General features: G+C 42.7%; 1 protein-coding gene across 2 annotated transcripts; it reads left to right on the forward strand.

The window, feature by feature from the left end:
• The first annotated feature begins 266 nt into the window (after positions 1–266).
• On the forward strand, positions 267–12,317 carry LOC110070344 (cytochrome c iso-1/iso-2). 2 transcript variants are annotated; one of them, XM_020778019.3, is made up of 3 exons: positions 267–536; positions 8,624–8,800; positions 12,014–12,317. In XM_020778019.3, the coding sequence occupies exons 2-3, from the start codon at positions 8,632–8,634 to the stop codon at positions 12,160–12,162; spliced, it is 318 nt and encodes a 105-aa protein (XP_020633678.1). In that variant the 5' UTR covers positions 267–536; positions 8,624–8,631; the 3' UTR covers positions 12,163–12,317. The 2 variants fall into 2 exon arrangements, with proteins under 2 accessions (XP_020633678.1, XP_078250103.1); XM_078393977.1 differs by lacking the exon at positions 267–536 and adding an exon at positions 3,985–4,036.
• Positions 12,318–12,584: the final 267 nt, after the last annotated feature.

Consider the following 12,584-nt stretch of genomic DNA (forward strand, 5'->3'; position numbering starts at 1 on the left):
AACTGAGGCAGACGTTTAAAGAGAGACCGCCCTCCTGCGGCTTTCTCCGTTTAAAATCCCTGTCTTTCAAAACTCGTCGCCCTATCAGACGCGATATGGTCGGGACGACAGCCGAGAGCGGAGCTGCTATTGGCTGAGCTGCGAATCAAGAGATTGTAGGGCTTTTCTTATTGGCTTCCAAAAGGCGCGAAGGCTCGTTTCGGGGACCTTTCGCAGGCTCGAGGGTGGGAGGCGGACTTCGAGGGCGCCGGAGAGTCTTCAGCCCACGCGGCTCGGTGACAACGGCCCGCCCTTCACGGCTAGCGTGCGCCAATCAGCAGCCGAACTTCAATGGCGCGTGGGCCCGCGATTGGGCGACTCTTTTGTGACGCGTTCCCTGCCCTGGCTTGGAGGCCGTTGCCCCTGAATAAAGTCTCTTGAGGGTCTCTGACTTCGCGCCCTTCCCTGTGCTGAAAGCGTTACTTTTAAGGGTTAGGCCCGACCTGGTCTTTGGGAAAAGGTTGAACCCGTGAAAGCGGGTGCGCTTGTCCTTTCAGGTAGGCTAAGGGAGGCACTCCTGTCTTCATTCGAGGCCTGTGGCAAAGGGCCTGCGCGTAGCGGGCAGGCAGTCATGTTTCGTTTACAAGTTCGCACCAGTACGAATAGCCCATATCACCATGGTAGCCAAAAAACGGAAATCAGGTGGCTAAGCACCAACTAGGCCGTATCTTCCTTTGCACAGTGGATATGGAAAACCAAGGTGAACTGAAAGGTCTCCCAATAGAGCCTCTTAAGTTCTTGGCACCCTGCCTTACAAAGGAAAAAACAAATCCTCAAACATTTGGTTTTATTTTTAAAAGCTGGGACAAGGACAAAGCTGCGGAGCTCAGTCCTATTTGAGATGTAGACTCTCATCTTTATTTATGTCACACCTTGCCCTAGAGTTTTATGAATGGCCCTGTACTCTGGAGCATAAGAATGGAAAGGGGGTGGGGGTCTAAACTGCATATAACCATTTTGTCTCAATCATTCCAGAGTGCAGGACACATCATAATGGGCTCAAGCTACAGGAAGTCTTATTTTGGCTGAATATAAGGAAAAAATATCTTAACTGTTAGAACAGTATGGCAGTGGAGGTGGTGAGTGCTCCAATGCTGGAGGCATTTTGAGAAAACTGGAGAATCATCTGTCTGATGTATGGTTGTCTAATTTTCTCTTGAATGCAGTGCTGGAGAACTTGCCACCTCCCAAGGTCATTGGTTCCATTGCTGTACTGCTCTAACAGGAAGTTTTACTTGTTATCTATTGACCTGGATTCCTGCAGTGAGCAGTGGATTGGACTTGATAGCCTTAGAGGCCCCTTGCAACTCCATTATTCTATTAGGCTAACTCCAAAGTCAAAAAAATGTTGCCTGGCATTCAGGATTTTCCTGAGCTATTCTTTAGGCTATTTATTTATTTAAAATATGTTTACCCTGTCTTTCTCCTTAAAAAAAGAACCCAAGGCAGATTACAGCAATTAAAAGACAATGTTTAAAAGCTAAAACCAAGGGTATATTTTAAAAATTAAACAAATATATTAAAAATGGCCCAATAAAATCAATACTAAAAACACATTTAAAAACAACAGAGCATCACAATCCATTTTTTTTAAAAAAAAAACTTGTTTGCCAAAAAACTTGTCCCTAATGCTTCTAAACACTAAGCTATTCAACAAACTCATTTCTGAAACTGACCAGGAGCCTTGAGAGACCCTGACTGAGGTAAAAAAGGCGGAAATAGACACTGAGGTACAGAGGGAAACAACTGGCTACTTGTAGTGATTGACATTCACTCAAGAGTCCCTCTTATCAACACCTCTTAAAAAGACAATGTGCAGGTTGCAATTTTAACATTTTGTTCCCTAGTGGCCAAACCTTACAGAAAGCCAACATGAGTGCAATGGCAGTTTTTTCCTCTTTTTTTGCCAAATACTTAAATAGAAAAATATGATGTCTCTGACACTTAAAGTAATGTATGGCCGTAATGAATAATGATAATGAATAGTAATGGCAGCACATTTTAATATTTTAAAATCGTGATTCAGTGCAACAGCAAAGTAAAAATAATTTCACAATCCTTGTGTCTAGATGTATCGACCTCAAGTAGCCTTCCGGCTCCTGCTGTTAGAACACTTCCCCTGATCCTCTGTACTTAGTTTGTAAAAAAAATATTCTTTGCCATTTTATTGTCAATCAAGAAACTGCCAGGAAACTGCAGTTTCAGTTAGCACTTCACGCTATGATCCTGTCCAAATGGTTATATAGATTGCTGCTTGGATCGCTGAGGGTATGAGTAGTCCACCACGACTAGATAGGCGGGATATAAATTAAATAAATAATAATAATAATAATAATAATAATAATAATAATAATAATAATAATAATAATAATAATAATAATAATAATAATAATAATATGGTTTCTTTCAAACAAAGTTACAGTGTCCCCATGTATTTCTTCTTAGATTGCTGCATCTTGCCCCTTTAAGAGCTGCCCCACTCCTTTCTGACACATCAATAGGGCTTTTGTGTTTTGTTTTTTTATACTGTATTGCTATTTATCCAATTGTGTAGCCTGTGTGGGTGATTAATCCACACCAAAATAGAGCCATGGGCAGCAGTATCTGAGCTGACAACCCTGTGCCATATTAGGTGGGTTCTGACATTAAAAGGGAGGATGAAAAAACCCTACTCTATTTTAGTATTTTTCCCCCTCTTACTATTTTCCTAATTAACACAGTAGAGTTCTAATACCATGCTAGATTGATAGATTGCCATTTTGACATTCTGCTTACTTTGCTTAACAAAAAAAGGAAATACATTGCAACTCCTCTGAATGATAGTCATGAGAAAAGGCAGGGAGGGGGTTTTTGTTGAATCTGTGGACTTCACCCTCACAAGTCAGGGAAGCCCCAGCAGAGGCGCAGCTGAGCAGAAAGGGGGGGGCAAATTGGCTTTCTGTATCCCAGATGTTTTTCCCCTCATGCTGTGGCTGTCTTTGGCTGCTGGTGCTGCCTCCTAAATTTTAATTAACCTGATAAACCCTGCTTGTGAGTAAACTGATGATCCAAAGATCTGCATGGACTCTTCTCACTGGCAAATAAACATTTTCAGTGTGAATGGAAGGCTTGCTCAAGTGAGAGATATAATAGATTGCACCGAAGATAAAAACCCTTTGAGCCTGATCCAGACTGCTCTAAATTCCCCTGGCTGGACAGATGCAAAGGCAAAGGGAAAAAATATTTTAAAATCGTGATTCAGTGCAACAGCAGAGTACAAATAATAATAATTTCACTTCTTTTGCCTTTCCACCGAGGAGCAGGCAAAGTATTCAATTTGCCAATAGTGTATCCTGAAATAATTTACTGTATTTATTAAGCCTCTTCACTATGCTGGAAATTAACAGCAGGAGACTTGGCAGGTTCAACAGCTGCATATATTAATTTTAGTCCCTTCTCAGAAACAGATGCTGGAAATGGACTAGGGTGCACACACCCCTGCAAAACAAGAACCCCTGATGGGCTCAAAAAGGTGCTGGTTAGTGTCCCCTGGGATAGATAGGCCTGCTCTAGCAATTATGTTGTATGGTCAACAACAAAAAATGTTAAGTAATCTGACCACACCCCATGACAAACCAAACAGTGGGGGAAAATGCCTGTCTGAACAATCTTCAGTGAGGAGGAAGCACCACACATCTTCTTTAGAGATGGGGGCTTCGTATTCATATACAAACACAAAGCTGACCCAGCACAAGTGGCTGTCCTGATTACCTTCTACCACACACCCTACCAGAGCACTTACCATGCGGCCCATGTGGCTGGCATAATCTCCTTTGCCCCAATTGCTGCCATAGCTCATCTGCTGCAGCCCCATCTCCCTGCTTGCCCAGCCACTCTGGCAAGGGGACTGGAGGATGAGTCTCCCTGCTCAGCTGCGGAGTGGCTGGGCAAGCAGGGAGGTGGGGCTGCGGCAGCCAGGCTACTGCTGCAATTGGTGCAAAGGAGATAACACTGTGTGGTAAGTTGTCCGGCAGGGCCTGGGGGTGGGAGGTAATCAGGCCGGCCTCCTATGCTGGGGGCAGCGGCTTTCTATTCATATATGAATATGAAGTCCCCATCTCTAATCCCCTTACATCACTGTACTGTGCCCAGGTAGCAGAGGATGGGTCTGCACACAAATAGAACACCAGCAGGGGCTGGTGGTAGTGGCTGAAAGGCCCTGGGGTGGGGCGGTGAGGGAGTATAGCTGCTGTTCTCTATAACAGTAACTTATACAGTATTCCCGTTGTTCACCCTTCCTGCTCATCCACTATGCAAATAAAGAGGGGCTTACCTGCATGTCGGTTCCAGTGCTCCATGGTGAAGGGCATTTCCTCTAGTATTTGGGGAGAAATGTGAAAAGGGTTGCTGTTATTTTTTTCCACTTCCACTATTTTGTTGGGATGAGCTTCTGGAGAGTGACCATTAAGTCAGAAACATATTAAAAATTAAACAAATTCAATATTTATTGGAAATAAGAAGTAATGGAAAGTCCCAGGTGTTCATTAAAATAGGGAAAACACAGAACATACTGTACTGCAAATATTGTTAATAATGATTAAAGCACAGCAACAGAAGCAGATGCAATATAATTGTCATGAAAATGATAAAATAATTAACTAAATATAAGAATCAACAGCACTAACTAATAAAAGCATAACAGATGGCAAATGCTATACAGTACAGAAAAATTAGCATTTAACACCAAACCCCAATTTGTTGTTGCACCTTCTCCAATCATAAGTCATAAGGGAAAGGCATGTCTCCTGCTCCATTTGAGAGTTCAGGATACGTAGATGGTTTAAGTTTTTTAAGATCCAAAAAGTATATTAAAAGTTTTTCTATGAGGTGTTTAAAAATCATCTGGAAAAGCTGAACAGCAATACTAAAGAAGGAATTCCAAAAGAGGAAATATTTTCTTCTTCAAGGTGGCATGCATACCTAAACGTTTCAGGGAACAATGTTGTAGTAAAGAGCAGTGGGTGTTATTTAGGAATATTTACAGGTAAAATGTCTCTCTTTTCATCCTGAGAGAACAGAGAACCCATATGCAGCAACCCAAGCACTATGTTCTTGGTTTCAAGCAAAGAAATATCAAACTCAATTGTGTCTGGTAACAACCCAGAACTTCTCTGTGTCCTGTTTAGATGTTGCATCACCCTAGTTAAAACTGAATTCTTTTAATCTCTCTTTTTTAAAATTGCAAGATACTGTACATTGACACTGTGGTTTTCTGCTCCCCCCACCATAAGGATTCAATTTTGGTGAAACATGTCTGATCTTGAGTGTGTTTCCTGGGGAAAAACTTTGAGGAGCATATACCCTGTAGGGAGTAGAGTTCTTCGTAGTGTGCAGGGCCTGCCTCTTTAAAAAAAATAGGTTTAAACAGTAACTCCTCTCCTTGCTGAGTGAGTGTAGTCTCTTTAAAGATCCTGCTAGAACTGATTAGAACAAATTAGTCTGCTTTGCACTGTGAGTCGAAAGTGTGATGTGGCTGTTAAGAGTTCACTTTGTTATACAGTGGCTTTGAAAATGTCCACACTGGTATATAGCTATCCTATATAGCAGTGGTCCCCAACCTTGGGCCTCCAGATGTTCTTGGACTTCAACTCCCAGAAATGCTGGCCAGCAGAGGTGGTGGTGAAGGCTTCTGGGAGTTGTAGTTCAAGAACATCTGGAGGCCCAGGGTTGGGGACCACTGCTATATAGAATCCTGATGGCCCTCTTTGGCTTGAAAGGAAAGACCTTGTCTGCTGTGTTTCTACTTAGAACGATCCATCCTTTCCCCTGAAAGAGCTGCCGTGCACCAACCTAGCACAGGGCTAGAGCATGCAATCTTTTTGGTACAATTCATTGAAGTGTAAAACAGCTCTTGGTTTAGCCTTTGGGGATTGGTACTTCACCAAAATGACACTGGGAGCAGCATTAACTGAGGAGACATTCCTGTGATGTATTAAGTGGGTTCTGGCATTAAAAGGGAGGATGGAGAAACCTCCCTCTTTTATTTTATTTTATTTTATTTTATTTTATTTTATTTTATTTTATTTTATTTATTTATTTATTTATTTATTTATTTATTTATTTATTTATTTATTTATTTATTTATTTATATCTGGCCTATCTGGTCGGTTAAGACCACTCTAGGCGGCTAACAGAATAAAATAGAACAGTGCACATATATAAAACAATTTTACATAAAGATAAACATAATGAAATAGACAAATAGAAGGAAGAAAGAGGGCATCAGGGGTTGACTGGGGGGAAGGCCTACCGAAACATCGATGTTTTAAGTTGATTTTTGAAGGTACCCAGCGATGGAGCCACACAAATCTCAGGGGGTAAGTTGTTCCAGAGGCGAGAAGCCACCGTCGAGAAGGCCCGATTTCTTGTTTTCTCCTTCTGGGCCTCCCTCGGCGTTAGGCTCCTCAGCCTCACCTCCTGGCTCGCACGAGTGACACGGGTAGATCTTGGTGGGAGTAGGCGTTCCGCCAGGTATCGAGGCCCTAAACCGTTTAGGGCTTTGTACGTAAGCATCAACACTTTGAAGTCGATGCGGAAGCAGATGGGCAGCCAATGCAATGCGGCCACAGTGGGGGGGGGGAATATGCTGGTATTTTTTCACTCCACTGAGTAATCTGGCTGCCGCATTCTGCACCACCTGAAGTTTCCGCAGCAGCCTCAAAGGCAGCCCCACGTAGAGTGCGTTATAGTGGTCTAATCTTGAGATTACGAGCGCATGCACCAAGGTAGTGAGTGCCCCAACGTCGAGATAGGACCGCAGCTGGGCTATCCGCCTAAGGTGAAAAAAGGTGGTACGGACCACCGACGCCACCTGAGTTTCCATAGTGAGCGCCAGGTCCAGATGGATCCCTAAGCTGCGGACCCCATCCTTGGCAGGAAGAGTCTCCCCCCCCCCCAAGAGAGAGGGAGTTTCCCAGTCCCGCAGCTGTGGAGGCGCCCACCCTCAGTACCTCCGTCTTGTCCGGGGTCAGCCTCAGCCCGTTCTCCTGCATCCATTGCAGTACAGTCCCCAGGCAGCGCTGAAGGGACAGAACGGCATCTCCTGCAGTTGGTGAAAAGGAGATGTAGAGCTGGGTGTCGTCAGCATACTGATGACACAAGGCTCCACACCCCCACCCAGTGGCCTCATGTAGATGTTAAACAGCATTGGGGAAATAGTCAACCCCTGTGGAACCCCACAATTGAGACTCCACGGGGCCGAAAGACTCTCCCTAAGCTGCACTCTCTGGGGGCGGTCCTCCAAGAAGGAACAGAGCCAGGCCAGTGCCAGGCCACCAATTCCCAACTCAGAGAGCCTCCCCAGGAGGATACCGTGGTCAATGGTATCAAAGGCCACTGAGATGTCGAGGAGGACCAGCAGAGACATTTTGCCCCTCTCAGCCTCCCTCAATAGGTCATCACACAGGGTGACCAATGCCGTTTCTGTACCATGGCGCGGTCTGAAGCCCAACTGAAATGGATCCAGGGCATCCGTTTCCTCCAAGTGCGCTTGAAGCTGATCGGCCACCATGTAGTGACAAGGATTTTAGTTTAGAGCTCCATCTTATGGCTATTAAGGGGTACATCAGTGGTGCTTAGCCTAACCAAACATTGTTCTGTGACTCTCTCTGCGCATGTGTGGAATTTCTGGAATGTGTAGAATACGACGTTTCATTGGCTATCTCTTATCTTTTATGTAAATGATGATTCTTAATAAAAAGACATGCCTCTGGGGAGGAGGAGGAACACATGGTTAACAGGATTCATTGTTAACAGGCAGACATCCTCCTCACCGGTGATATGCTTCATAATTAAAGACTGCCTGTTTTATTCTATCAGAGATCTCTCCCTGGTATTTAATTCAACTGTTGGCTAAGGCTGGTCCTCAGTTAATGGTTCCCTGGGAATTATTAATTATTCCCTACACCACCACCCTCTCGACCACCTTGCTTAGGAAAGAAACATTGGCGATGGGCCTATAGTTGCCAATTTCGTCCGCCGCCAAACTAGATTTCTTCCTAATGGGCCTAATGAGTGTCTCCTTGAGGGCAGATGGAAACCTGCCCTCGAGGAAAGACCCATTGATTATTGCAGTGGCCCATTCTGTTGTTGTAGGCCTGGCTGTTTTGATTATCCAGGCCGGGCAAGGGTCAAGGGAGGAGGTGGTGGCACGACAACGATCAAGCGCCCTGGCCACAGAATCAGGCGTAGCAGGCTGAAAGGAGTCAAAAGTTACCAGCCATTTTTCATCTTTTATTATTCCCTAATCCATGCAGTGAAATTCTAAAACCATGCCAGGTTGATACATTGCTATTTTGGTATGTCACTTACTCTTTTAACAGACAGAAAAGGAAATTCACCCCAGTCCCCTCACTGAGGTCTGAGAGAAAAGGCAGGGAAGGAGCTCTGTTTATTTCATTTGACACAAATAGCTGAATTCCACCACCCATTTTTATTTGTTTTATTCATACTAGATACTATGAATATGGATATAGAAAGATTAATTCTAAAAAGAGGGAAATGTTTAAAATACATGTTTGTTTCATATCTGTACTTTTCTTTTCAGAGATTACCATGGGTGATTATGAAAAGGGTAAGAAGATCTTTGTTCTAAAATGTTTACAGTGCCACACAGTTGAAAAAGGTGGAAAGCACAAGGTTGGTCCAAATCTTTGGGGCCTCTTTGGACGTAAAACGGGACAGTCTCCTGGATTTTTTTATTCAGATGCAAACAAGAATAAAGGTAAAAAGAGGGGTGAGACAGAATGATGGGAGTAGTCTAATGGAAAACAAAAAATTAAAAATTTGTTTTTTCCTAAAAATCAGTTTAATACAATATCCCTAAATAAATTTGATATAAAGTTATGGATGTAGACATGTCTATAGGAGATGAATATACAATTCAAAGAGATCCTGGGAATTTATTCTTTAAAAGGTTCATTGAAATTGTATCTCCAACCAGGGATTAGTGTGCACCACTTTCCTGGCAAATTTATACATGTTATTTGGGTTTAGTGGCATGGGTATTATAAGACTTATGGTCCATTCATGCATTGCACTGTCACTTACAGAGCCAGTCTCAAAGGACCCTGACGTACCCCTGAGTGTGCCACAGCCAAGTCCTGACTTTAGTGTAGTAGCGTAACAGCATTTATTGCTCACTGTGTAGCATCTACAGGAAAAGTGGCAGGATGACTGCTGGAATCTAGCTGTGTGCACCTTCCTCAGGGCAGTTTGAGCTGGCCAGGAGCCATATTGGCAGTGAAAGTTTTATCTAATAAAATGCTACCTGAATGCAAGTTTTCATTGCATTAGGCTGTAGCCCTAGGCACACTTACCTGGGATAAAAATATTGTTGAATGTAGTAGGTCTTTTTACTGAGTAAACAAACAAGCATAAGATTATACTATTCATAGCATTATCCTAAGAGCATTTTGCTTGCTTTTCATTTGAATGCTTTTGCACTGCTAACATATAATGGATGGTATCCAGCATTGTCCTTCTAGCAGTGAAACAGCCACTGCTTTTTGACTGAATTCCTCCGCACTTCCCATGCACCATTGAATCTGCACCAAAAGGTTGTTATCAGGGCATGTATATGAACTTTGTGTTTTGGCTATACATACCTGGAAGGGATCCCTGAAATTTAGCAATTGCTTATCTAAGCAGATCAATTCAAATAACACACATTTCTTAGGGCTATTTATAAGAGGTTTATTGAACACACAACAACCAAAACACATGCGGTGATTACTGTATATTAGAAAACAGTGAATATTATACAATGGTTATATTAGGAAACAGACGAAGTTTTTGTAGAGTTTAATAAATGGCAGATAATGAGTGAATGACCAGTAGTAAAACACAGTTCCCTCATCTGCCACCACTTCCAGTTCTGCTGTGGCCCACCCCCCGCTGGATTTTACCCCCAGTTTCAGGCCCAAAAAGGTTTACTGCCACTGACCTAGGGTAAGTGTCTTGGTCCTTTAAGCAAGGCAAGACAAAACTGATCCATTGTCATCAAAGTTTAATGCAGAGACTGGAGCACCAGTAGAATCCCTTGCTAAAATGGTGAGATTAGGAGGAGAGGTGCAAACTGAAGCCCTTGATTCACAGGATTTTTTGCATGAATGTTGGGTGGCAAATCATCTTCTCTTCCTCCTCTTCCACTGTGACTTCCTCCTCTTCAGTTGGAAAAGTGTTTCTCCTCCACTCTGATATAAAAGAAGGCAGAAGTACACCCAGAGACCCAGCTAGCTTTTCCAAGGGAAGTTATAAGCTCATAGCCTGCTTTCAGGATACTGGAAATTAACTGACGAAGTGGACTTGCCCACAAAAGCACACATTAAAAAAATATAAAAGTTAGTCTTTAAGGGGCCACCATGTTTTTGTCCTTTTTTTACTTTTTATTTTGTTTTCACCTATAATGCTTGCACAGACTAGCATGGCTACCCATTCTATATCTGCTGTTAGAAATGGTGTGGGCGTATTTGTCCAATGCCCAAATCACGACAGCATAAGTACCAGTCGAGATCCCCTTTAGAGAACATTCCAAAGGTGAAAAAGGCAATTCAGCCTACATCTCTTGTGATACATAGAGTATAACCTATCAGCAAACAATATTGCAGTAACAGAAGTAAAAATACTAGAAGAGAAATTGGGTAAATAATAAATTACAAGTGACTCAAATCTTACTGGAGAAATAAACAGTTAGTTGTAAGGAGTGCTTCAACCTATAGGCAGTTTGCCTCCAACTATGGGCGTGTTCCTGGACCCAGCTCTCATTTGCAGCCCTGTCCAGGTCACCGTTCAGCCAACTGAGGCAGATCCCACAGCTCTGTCTCTGTCTAAATGAGGGGGGTCCTGAGGACATTGGTGCATATGCTGGTGATCTCCAAGGCCAACTACTGTATTGCTCTCTGGGGGTGGGGGTGGGGGCTTCTCTTGCGGCTGGCCCAGAAGCTTCAGCAGGTCTAGAAGGCAGCTGACAGGGTGGAATTGTGTGTGAGCAAATTTGACCACATTTCCCCATTTCTGGCTCATCTGCAGTGGTTATCTGTGAAATTCCAGGTCAGGTTCAAGGTTTTGGTACTTATCTATAAAGCCCTTCATGGTTTGGGGACTTGTTGCTTATTGGAGTGCCTTTACCCAAGAACATCCATTCGTGCCACCAGATTTTCTCAAGCAGCTCTCCAAAAGGTTGCCATTCTGTGGGACACCAGAGAAACATCCACCAGAAACCATGCCTTCTCACTGGTGGCACCAGCCCTTTGGAATGATTTGAGCTACACCTTGCTCCCTCCATCTATACCTTCAAGATGTTGCTTAAAACAGTGCTTTTAAAATAAACTTTTATTGACATTCTCCGGTGAATTTGCCAAATCTTCCTTATACCTGACTGTTCCTGCTGCCCTTGGGGTGTTTTGTTTATGCTGTTTTTATCAATTCTGTTCTTATTTTTTGAATGTTACCTACCTCAGTGGTTCTTAACCTTTGTTACTCAGGTGTTTTTGAACTGCAACTCCCAGAAACCTCAGTCAGCAGAGCTGATGGTGAAGGCTTCTGGGAGTTGCAGTCCAAAAACATCTGAGTAACAAAGGTTAAGAACCAGTGACCTACCTTAAATGTTTTATGATTGTATTTGCTTTATGGTTTTCAACCACCGAGAGTAGTGCCTCACACTAATCAGGTGGGATGAAGGAGGAAGGAAGGAAGGAATAATGGCTGAAATGAGGAAATGACTCACTAAATCCCTACTGATCAGTGGGTCTAACTAGTTTCAAACAACCATGTATTAGCACAATAAGAGAAGATTTCAGCAATATGTAATATAAAAGAAGATCATTATGAGGATGATATTTATTTGTGCACGTAAGCTAAATACATTTTGTGGCTGTAGATGACACGTAATTAAATACTGAGAAACAGAAATGCTATTATCCTCTGCATTTTCCAGGTATTGTGTGGAATGAAAATACACTGATGGAATATTTGGAGGACCCTAAGAAGTACATTCCTGGAACAAAAATGCTTTTTACTGGCATTAAAAAGAAGAACGAGAGAGCAGATCTCATTGCGTACTTGAAAAAAGCTACATCTTCATGAAATATTGCAGCTCCTGTGATGTCAAAGGCATTCCTAGTTGGCTTAACTCTTATGCTACAACTGATATTTCATTGCTGTCCTAGAATTTGCTCTTCAGCTATTATCTTTAAAAAAGTAAAAATTGGTCTCTTCAGATGCTCTGTCTGCTAACAAAACACGAGTACTGTATTGTCTTTTTTATATGCACGAACAATTCCACATATTGAAATATTTAGTCATTTATTTACCGTATTAATAGGTTGACCAGTAATAATAAAGTTCTCAGGGCAGTTCACAAGGAGAAATGAAGTGACTGGAAATTCAAAGGCCAACTATACTGGCCCTTTTGGAGCAGGTTGGTGCAGTATAAATAGGATTTTGGGGGAACGAGTGATATGCCATTTGGTGTGATCCTCACATCCAAATGGCATAATGACTTCAAG

This window comes from Pogona vitticeps, chromosome 1, assembly GCF_051106095.1.
Source record: "Pogona vitticeps strain Pit_001003342236 chromosome 1, PviZW2.1, whole genome shotgun sequence".
Lineage (NCBI taxonomy): Eukaryota > Metazoa > Chordata > Lepidosauria > Squamata > Agamidae > Pogona > Pogona vitticeps.

What these genes read in the sequence shown, in the direction of transcription:
- LOC110070344 (XM_020778019.3), top strand. Translation starts at nt 8,632, where the DNA reads ATGGGTGATTATGAAAAGGGTAAGAAGATCTTTGTTCTAAAATGTTTA. An exon ending in AGATGCAAACAAGAATAAAG is followed by an intron (nt 8,801 to 12,013) that starts GTAAAAAGAGGG and finishes TGCATTTTCCAG; the next exon opens with GTATTGTGTGGAATGAAAAT.